Here is a 10,574-nt window from a genome sequence, read left to right on the forward strand (position 1 = left end):
TAATTAGTGCACGGATTTCTACGATCAGTACTGAATCATAAGCATTGATGTAAGTTCTATACGTTTAATATGTCCATACATTGGCAGTAAGCCCATTCAGTTAGAAGTACAGCGTTAACTAAAGGTTTTCTAGTGAAAATCCCAGATCTGAGCGCAAGTTAGTGAACAGGTAACCTCATTCTGGGCCTTGAAAAACCCCTTTGATATTCTAGTGAACAGGCAACCAGAAGGTTGCTGGTTTGGTTTCAGAATTTCAAGTATATTCAACACCAAGATTCTGCACTGCAACTGGCCCTGTGCTGATGGTGTATGTATGTGTTGTCTCAAGGGTTTGAGAAAAAGTAGAAGACACATTTCTGTTTCTGTCCTCTTACCAGTTTTCCTCTTACAAATTACCTTTCCTTTCTCCTTATATTTTTCCTAGCGCTCGCTCATCAGCTACAAATCTAAGATGGTGATGCGCTCCATCCCAGAGCTTCTCAATGACTCGTCCAGCCATATCTCCATTGCTGTAGCCCGGCACCTCAAGGAGGGCTCGCCCCCACCCTCTTCGTCCTCAGACTCGGATGAAGACGTGGATGAACTACCCTTTGTCCCCATGCCCCTGTCCATGGTCTTCTCCGGCTCCAGGATCTCCCTCAATGAGTTACCAGGAGACGAGGACACCACAGGACGCTCCAATGGGACAGTGGAAGGGGTGGGTTTAACACGACATAAGGAGGAGCCCATGAACACAGAGGTGGCCAAAAAGGAAGGCATGGAGGTTGAAGGGGGTACAGGAGGGACCAGGAAGAGGACAACAATGGAGGAGGACATTGTGTCTTCAGACGAGGAAAAGATCACAGTGATGACGAAGAGAGTCCCCCTTAAAAAGGGCTCCAGTGTTGAGATGGAAGACTCACAGACCAAATTGAGGAGAGGGATGATGAGGAGGGGCAGCTCAGCCGATTCAGCTCTGCTTCTCCAAATCGAGCCAGAAGAGGGTGCTGTTTTGGTGAATGCGGGGGAAGGCAACAAAACCCTGAAAAAAGCTGTTTCGATGGAACTGCCCAATCGTAGCCCCAGCCCTGGAGTGACTAAGATGTGCCAAGAAGATTATGCCCTGAAACTGGAGCTTATGAGACAGAGGCTGCTCAGGGGAGGAAACATGGACAAGAAAATGAGTGGCCTACGGGGACCTCTGCTGGAAACACTGGGGATGGATGACGAGAGGCGAACATCGTCCCTGGACCGGAATTTGCGGCGATCCAGGGTGGGACCACCATTATTAACCAGAGCAGCTTCTTCTGAAAGCCCTGGTGAGGATATGCCCAAGACCAAAGTGTTCCGCAAAAGCGCCTCATGCGATGACTCAGAGCCCATGTCCCTGCACAGGCGGTTCGGAGCCCCCTTAGAGATCCCCACAACAAGACAGAGCGGGGTGGAGGGTAAAAGGCTCCAGGAGGCTACCTCCATGTCAGCACTGACGGAACAGACCAAGCTGGAGTCCTGTCCTGCCTCTCCCTGGGGAGGCTCTCCCACTGTACAGCCCAGCCCAGTCAGAGAGGACCAACAGCAGGACCAACAGGTGAGGGAAGTTGAGGAACCAGAGAAGTTGGAGAGCATGTCTGAGGAGATTTCTGAAAGAGATGTCAGTATGAAAAGAAGCACCAAACTTCAGGAGAAGGGAGATAGACTGGAGTCAAAGAGAGGCCGTTCCAAAAGTAGGTCTCCCTCTGTACAAGCTCCCATAATTGTCATAGAGGAGGATGATGAGAAAGAAGAACAGAGAGAAAAGCAGGAGATGGATAAAGGAGTTAAAGCAAATGATGATTCTCCAGGGGTTACACCTAAAGACGGTAAAAAGTCATCTGCATATGCTAACACAATGCAGACCATCATCGTACCATCTGGAAAATCCAACAGCAACCAATCCCAAACAAAACCCACAGATTCCCCCACATTACCCGAACACCCTGCCGTCTTCGCCAAAGTGGCAACCATTGACCGCCCAATCAACGAGTCTTCCTCTGCCACCATCCCGGAGCGCCCCACCACCCCTCGCCAGCCTACACTCAGAACAGACATCAAGAACATAGAATCAGAGGAACTCTTCGAAGCAAGGTTCAAGAAACGTGAGTCATCCCTGACCCGTGGGCTCCGAAAACTGACCAGGACCAAATCGGAGGAGAAGTCTCCTGTCCTCCCCCGGAAGGCAGATGAGGAGGTTTATCGTCCGGGGCCAATGGGGGCGCCCCTGGAGATGGTCTCAAAGGGACTTCAGGAGAAATCCAAGTCTGTCCAGGATCTGAGAGAGGTAGAAAAGGAGACCGGCCTGGGACTGATCGGGAGGTTCTCCATGCGGGCCAAAAGGGCATCATCCATCGATAAAAAGGAGGAAAAGGTGAAAGAAGAGAAGCCAAAGGAGGAGACATCTGAATCTTCGGCTGGTAAGCGCAGGGTGTCCTGGGGCAAAGGCCACAGCAAGTCCCTGGACAAAAGAGAGCTGGAAACCGCAGAGACTCAAAGGCAGTTGGAGGAGAGAGAGTGCAGAAAGATTGAGGAGTCATCAGTCTTTGCCATGCGCCGTAAATTTGAGTCCAAAGTGGCAGGCATCTCTGCCAAAATCAGGACCCAGTCAGAGGAGAGGAAGGAGGAGAAGGACGCTAAGTCACGTCTGGAGGAAGTATCTCGTAAAGATCAGGAAGAAAAGGATTGCAAGAAAGTAAACGAGTCCCCAGTTCTCGCCATGCGACGGAGGTTCGAGAATAAGGTGGCTGGAATTTCCTCCAAGATCCGGAGTCAGTCAGAGGAGAGGACAGGGGAGACAGAGGTGAAGGTGGAGGGAAAGAAAACCCCTCTCTTCTCCCGTCACCGTCATTCCCACTCTGAGGGTGGGGGTCTGAAAGGGATGGGCATCCCAGAGAACCAGCTGGCCAAACAGACAAGCAGTGGGGCATCCAAGGAATCGCTAGAGTCCACGTCCAGCATTAATTCTGAAAAAGTCTCACACAGTAAGAACCTTTTGTTTTTATTTCTAGTTATCGGAATTGCATATTCATTTGCCACTACGTAAGATGTCACTACTCTGTTGATGGACTCTTACTGCACACAGTGAGCAAAAAAAAATGTTTGAGTTGGCAATTAACTCAAAATTAGTTTGTGATGACACATTTTCATGTTATTTACTGCACCTTAAATGCACATAAATTATTGTCATTCCATGGACATTCCATTAGCAAAACATCCTGATGAAAGTATGTATTACAGTGAGTTGTCTCCCTGCGTGTGCATTTAAACAGATAAAATCTCCAATAGAATTGTTACTTGTTGAATAAGGTGATTTGGGCATCCCATATATGCATCCCAGTCACACATCATAATCTGTGCTAAAGTACTAGCTTTGATAAAAAAAAAAGACAATATGCACATGTAAAATGAAGACAGGGAAAACCATCACAACATAAAACATATTGCTGCACCCAAAAGATTTTTTAATTTATTTTAAATGGAGACAAACAGCATGGCCTTGTGTGAAGTTCACCCTCTGTCAATTCTTTGTCTCCATGTGGACAATGAATTAGATTTTGAAAGCAGTAAAACTGTATGGGGCTTTTTTTGTTCTTGTGTATTGGTTATTGTCACAGAGGTTTTCTTCTTGTTCTTGACAGCTCCAGAAGGTGACCGGAGGTCACGCTGGGACAGGTGGGGTTTGACCAGGAATAGGAAAGACAAGACCCCCTCCCAGACGGACATCCCCTCAGCTGTCCCCACAGAAAAGGAGTCGTCAGGCAGCCAGCAGTACTCCCGCTCTTCCTCTGGTACTAGATACTGTGCATCCCATGATATCTGAGTTTGTTGGATTAAGTATGTTTGAAACATATAATTTGCCTTCTTGGTACAGAATACAGGAAACAACATGAAATAATTAAAGCATTGATACAATTGTTCCCTGAGTAGTGGGGATTATCATTCAATTCAGCTACCTTTATTCTGAGTAAATGTTATATCATGTATGGTGGGTATAGATGTACGTTTGACAATCAATTAACCTATTTCAAAACCATGTCTTCACTTCATCAGTTTACACAGGCAGAGAATACTGTATTGAGATCATAAACAAGCAATATCAAAAGCCACACCCCTCTGTTTCCTAGACTTCCCTCCTGTGTTCCATATCAAGCTGAAGGACCATGTCTTATTGGAGGGTGACCCTGTCACTCTCAGCTGCCTCCCTGCGGGAAGTCCACATCCACAAGTCGCCTGGATGAAGGGTAAATGCTCATAGGTTTCTTGACATAAAATGACTTAGTTTGTGAACATACTTAGATATGGGGGGACCACAAGTTACACAGTGAATACCTGATAAGCACCTGCTGAAACAGGACTGTAATATGATGTGTTAGTGGAGGAGCTGCATCTGAAGGGCTTGTGTTTGTGTTTATGTTTACGTCTCCAGATAAGAGAACGCTGGAGGTGGATGATAGGATGAACCTGATCTCCCACCCAGATGGCAGACAGCTCCTCACGATCATGAAGACCAGTAGGAGGGACGCGGGGCTCTACGAATGTGTGGCCACCAACCCTTTAGCCACCATCACTAGCTCCTGTACACTGTCCCTGGCCTGTGAGTAACAGGGCCAGATTGAGCCTAGTCGTGGAAAAAGCACTGAAAAATTACAAGCACTTTAAAGTGGGAGTTTGCATTCTACGGTCATTCATGGTTTTCAGTCCACGGGTAGTCTTAGGTCAGTGAAAACGGCCCATGCAGTATTTGAAGATGGTTTTACTTATGATGCTCAAACTGGGATTTTGTTCTGTTGTTGTTTTTGTTTGTTGTAGAATTGCCTTTTTGATTATCTGTGCATTGTAGCATCACCAAGAAAACTGAAAATACCCAAACACATGTTAGATTCATCACTCCATATTTCTGTACATTTGAAATATAATCTACATCATTGAAATCTGCTTGATATGGACAAGCAACCTTTAGAGCAAGACGAATCATATTAGGGAAGGGACTGCTATTTGCCCCTATAGATGATAGAAATATTTGTCTTCATAATGTGATGAATCGTGAAGGATTTTAAGATAATTGGATTTTAAATAATAGGTGAATGATATGAATATTAATGACATGGATATGAATATTAATGTGGGTTTATGGATGATTAACTAAATGGCTTCTTGCCTGAATTTGTCTCCACATCATAAGAATTAGAGGATATTGCTGTAGAATGTAGAAAGATGTTGCTCTCCTGTTGTAATCTGAAATTGTAGATAATCTGCTCCCCCTCAGTCCATCTACTGTACACTGTTGTTCAAACAACAATAAGACATAAATAACAACAAATTGCAAAACTTTTTCCTTTTGAAAAAATGACAGAGCAAGGTGACTTTCCGGGAAGTTGATGGACACTATATTATTCAGATGTCAGGCTCAATGTGCTACATTTCAGATTTATTTTCACAACTTCAAATTCAATTGCTCTCGAGACACCAAGTGCCGCACTATCCATCTATTGTCTCCTCTTAATCATCAGTCAGCCATGTGAAAAATTCCCCCAGACAGCTCAACTCATCTCAACCCCTGCTTTAACAAAAGTCTCTGTCCCTCTGCTCCCCACCTCACCCTCAACCGTCCCATTCCTCTGTGAATCCCCCCCCACCCACTACTTAACTTAAACCCTCCTCCATACCTCTACCCCACGCTAATCCTCCACCTCTCTTCCACCCTTCCCACTTCCTACCCTTCACCCCCCACCCCACCTCCCTACTCCCCAGGTGTTCCCAAGCGGCCTGGGACGCCGGAGGTCCCCCAGACGTACAACAATACCGCCCTGGTCCTATGGAAACCCGCCGACACCAAAGCCCCCTGCAGCTACATCCTGGAGAGGAAGACAGACGGTGAGTGGCTGTCTCCAACAACTTTGACTAAATCACAGTGTTTAAATGGCCTTATTTCATACACCATTATATTAATTGTCCTGTCCCTATTAATGACCCACAGAATGTGTGAAAGCAAAATAGTGGATACGATGTAAAACTTGTACCTCCTTTCTAGGGAACCTACATTCCTTAGCCTAGGTTGGATATGGAACACCTAAACAATGTTGAACAACTAATAAATGCAAGCCTAGGCAAATGGTTATAGTCACAACTAAATGCTGCTAAGATCTTTTTCATTAAACATTATTGAGAGTCATTATTGTTTCATAATGTGGTGAATCACTGTAGCATTTAGATACACTAATTTGTCTTTTATTTCCTCTTTTTTTTATCAAGGTGCAAATTATATGAATATTAATATGATTTCAGGGCTGATTGAATTTGATGGCTTCTTGCCTTGTATTACCATACGCTAACAAGGCCCAATTTCCCCTCTGCCAGTCACTGGCTGGTTGTTTCTCTCCCTGTTCATTGGTTCGTGAGTCATTAGAATGTCCTTCAGTTCCTTCTTACTTTTGTTTCTTTGTTTTAGTGAAATGCCGTGATGTAACACCATTTTGTTGTTGTTGTTGCACCCATCAACATTTCAGTAAATATAAAGAGAGTGTGGAGGGTTTAGTTTGATCATATTCTTGTGTAGCATAGACCCTCTTCCATTCTGTCATGAATGTGATTCACTGCCTCCACTCTGTTTTTTCAAATTAAGTACTACATCTGTGGGTTGGCCACTTTGAATTTCAACATTTGTCACATCAGTTGAGACATCAGATCAGTTGACACAACAGAGAATTTTATCTTACACACTACTTCTTCTTCTTCCTTCTTTTCCTCTTTCTCTTGCAGGTGATGCACACTGGCTGATAATAGCAACTGGGGTGGCTGACTGCTACTACAATGTCACAGACCTGCCAACAGGGGGCACCTTTAGGTTCCGAGTGTCCTGTGTCAATAAGGCCGGACAGGGCCCGTGCAGCAACTGGTCTGATCAAGTCAGACTGGACTCAACAGGTACATGGAAGAGGGGGGAGAAAATATTCAGCTCTCATCTTTGTACTTTGTATCATCTTTGTACTGTGTAATGGAGAATATGCTGTACACTTATTTCTGTTCTGTCTCATGAAATGTTATGATGATTTCCCGAGCAAGACTGAACAGGTACAATATGAGGTTTGTGTTTGTTTTTCAGTGGGAGTATCCTCTCCTGCAGTGGCCATTGTGAAGACAATCCCAGCACCCCCTACTCCAATAGTGACCTCCTCAATGACTGTACCCGAACTCAAACCAGTCCAGACACACCCTCCCAGTGAAACTGTGTCCACCATGTCCCCCTCCTCACTCACACCCTCCCTGTCACAGACCCCTTTAACCTCCCCTGCTCCCTTCCCTGCTCCAACCACCTCTCTCTCTCCCTCTATGGCTGCTACCACACTGTTCTCTACCCCGTCCAGCCCTACGGCCAAAACCCCTCCATCCACCCCACTGACTGTCACCCCCACCATGAAGGAAACCCCTAACACCATCCCCCCAGCTCTTCCCTCCCCACCTGTGGTCAAGCCTCGTCCTTCCTTCGTCCTCCCCAAGCCCCAGAGTCCCGTTAATGTGGTCCCACCCATGACCCAAACCCCCTCTACCTCCCCCCCTCCACCTCTCGTCACCCCCCCTCCCACCCCCACCAAGCCTGTCATGGCCTCTGTGCCCACCTATGTCCCCGCCGTCACCGCTCGCGTAGTCCCCACCACCCTCCCGGCTCCCTCCTTCTCCCCCCACGTGCTCCAAGTTGCCAGTCTGAGTCCTATAGGAGAGGGGGATGGCATCCCTATGCGAGGTACACCCACGGGACGCACAACACCCAAGCCAGGAGAGACCACCCTTCGGCAGGGCATTCCTCAGAAACCCTACACCTTCCTGGATGAGAAAGCCAGGTGAAAAAAAAAATTGCTTAACAAAATTTGCTAGTGGTCTGGTCTAATGGGAACATTCACATTGAGTGTTTACACATTGCTCCTCGCAGCATAAGATCAAATCACTTTCCTCTTTCTTCTCCATCTGTCATCTCAATTCTATACTATTTTGAATTGCACACACCATTGGGTTAATCTGCTTCTGGGACACCATCCCAAAATATTAAACCACACACATCATAATGTAGACAGTATTTATGTTGTCTGTGGACAGGGGCCAATACGGGGTGCTCCGGGAGTGTCGAGAGAACGCCACAGGAAACCTCTACATGGCCAAGATCGTTCCTTATGACCAGGAGAACAAACCGTCAGTGCTGCAAGAGTATGAGATACTTAAGTCTCTCCACAACGACAAGATCATGGGCCTGCACGAGGCGTATGTCACACCTCGCTATTTGGTGTTGGTGGCAGAGTACTGCACAGGCAAGGAGCTGCTCTATAGTCTCATAGACAGGTGGGTGAGATGCTACACAAATGCATACACACACATTCAAATGATACACACATGTGTGCGCGCACGCACACACACACGTACGTATCTACACACCACTACAACGGAGAAGACACAAATACACACTAACCCACACCCTCCGTTGTAGAAAGAAAAGAAACAGACATAACATATTATGATACATTATGGAGACAGTATAAGGCATCAATACTGTACATGCCTATAATTTGTTATAATAATGCTATGTGTGTGCCTCATAGAAAATATTATCAAAAGGTATTTTTAAGTTTTTTTAATCTAAATGAGACTACTTGTATGAATGAATACATATTCTACTCTATTCCTGCTCAGGTTCCGTTACTCTGAGGATGACGTGGTCGGGTACCTCGTTCAGATCCTACAGGGTATAGAGTTCCTCCATAACCGACGCGTCCTCCACCTTGACATCAAGCCTGACAACATCATGCTGACCAACCTCAACGTCATTAAGATTGTAGACTTTGGCAGTGCCCAGCACTTCAACCCCCTCTCACTTAAACACTACAGCTCAGGCCTGGGCACCCTGGAATATATGGGTGAGTTCTACGCCATTGGTACTAAAATCACTATTCTATTGCCTAAATCGATCCACTAGCTAGTTCCCTCCCTAGCTTCCTGGTGACTTGTGTAGATATGAAAGGATTGGTAGGTTGTAGTACAACTGTTGTTGGCTATTTTCACCAATTCTTATGCATTCTTGTGATTGTTGTAATGTATCACCACTTTACAGACTTGTAGATTTTCCACCACAACAATTCATCTCTTGTTCTCACTGGGATAGAGATATTGCCTTTTATACATTTAATCTCAACCTGTTTTTACTGCTCCCCTCTGCCCTGTGTTGGTGTAACAAGCTCCTGAGATGGTGAAAGGAGATGTGGTGGGCCCTCCTGCAGACATCTGGAGTCTGGGGGTACTGGTCTACATCATGTGAGTATCCTACATGAGCAGTTCAATGACCTTTGTACATACCCTATATTTTTTTTGTCCATGAGTAGGCTTAATCTATGTCTGGGAAACCAGCCCTATAATTCCACGCTTTATATCTTGACTGTTTACAGCTTTTCTCTTGCTGTAGTGTCATAAGACCCATGGAAAATGCACTTAAAATACATTGATTTAATTTTAGTTTATTTTTGATAGTTCTGAGTAGTTGTGGGCTTTTCTTCTGAAATCTAATTTGGTGTATTTTTTTTATCAGGCTTAGTGGTAGGTTTCCCTTCCAGGAGAAAGACCCACTGCAGACTGAATCCAAAATCCAGATGGCCAAGTTTGATCCCACCAAGCTATACCCAAACGTGTCCCAAAGTGCCTCAAGTTTCCTCAAGAAGTTGCTGAGCAGCTATGCTTGGTGAGTTCTTTATACTATATGGCCACAGGTCCTTAAAGTAGAGCACTTGTAACCTTCATAATAGTCCCAGAACACTTCTACATTTTGTTCATTGATTTGTTTGATTGACAGGGCTCGTCCAACTACAAAGGACTGCTTCACTCACGCATGGCTGCAGGACTCCTACCTGATGAAGCTGAGGAGGCAAACGCTCACTTTCCCCACTACCAGGCTCAAAGAGTTCCTGGTGGACAACCATAGACATCGCACTGAGGCCTCTACCAAGCACAAGGTCCTCTTGCGCTCCTACCAGAGCTCTCCCCAAACACCACCTCGCTGACTACGCCACATCTGCCCAACACACCTGTCCCTAAGGGAGGGCAGGGGGAAATGTCTGTGTATGCCACTAAGGGACATTGGTGAGTGGGATTAGCATTACCCACATTCGGGTCCAGGGTGCATTGATTGATCCTCCTCCCAGTCAGAATACAAGGAGTTATAGGTTAACAGCTGGACTGAGCAGCTGCACCATCACTGCACCTGTTCAGAGACTGGATACAATTCTACCAAGGTTGTCAGAAACAGCTCCATATTGATATGGTCCTAAGACATACTGTATTCTCAAACTATTTTTGGACAGTTGTTTTCCTCTATAATTTTGTTTTCAAAAATGGAGTAACTGTGGTTTTATTGGCACGATTTGGTTTTTAAGGTGTGCTGTCTTGTTCTCCTCCGAGCTTTCTATCACAGTGTGTGAATAATTCATAAAACATACAGGACATTTGGTTTGGAGATTTTTGCTGGCACAATTGAAACACAAATATCTATCAGTTTTTAGAGCACAGCCTTGTTTATGTCCTTACAT

General features: G+C 45.6%; 1 protein-coding gene across 1 annotated transcript in view; it reads left to right on the forward strand.

The window, feature by feature from the left end:
- spega (striated muscle enriched protein kinase a) overlaps positions 1–10,132 on the forward strand; it is a gene marked incomplete at both ends in the record, with an annotated part of 46,613 nt that extends 36,481 nt beyond the window's left edge. The window contains 13 exon segments of the mRNA XM_083685102.1: positions 425–2,993; positions 3,660–3,800; positions 4,137–4,253; positions 4,439–4,606; positions 5,764–5,886; positions 6,772–6,936; positions 7,115–7,850; positions 8,104–8,343; positions 8,692–8,915; positions 9,234–9,309; positions 9,581–9,730; positions 9,842–10,038; positions 10,041–10,132. Coding sequence (XP_083541228.1) covers positions 425–2,993; positions 3,660–3,800; positions 4,137–4,253; positions 4,439–4,606; positions 5,764–5,886; positions 6,772–6,936; positions 7,115–7,850; positions 8,104–8,343; positions 8,692–8,915; positions 9,234–9,309; positions 9,581–9,730; positions 9,842–10,038; positions 10,041–10,132 — 4,998 coding nt within the window.
- Positions 10,133–10,574: the final 442 nt, after the last annotated feature.

This window comes from Argentina silus, assembly GCF_951799395.1.
Source record: "Argentina silus genome assembly, chromosome: 14".
In the NCBI taxonomy this organism is placed as follows: domain Eukaryota; kingdom Metazoa; phylum Chordata; class Actinopteri; order Argentiniformes; family Argentinidae; genus Argentina; species Argentina silus.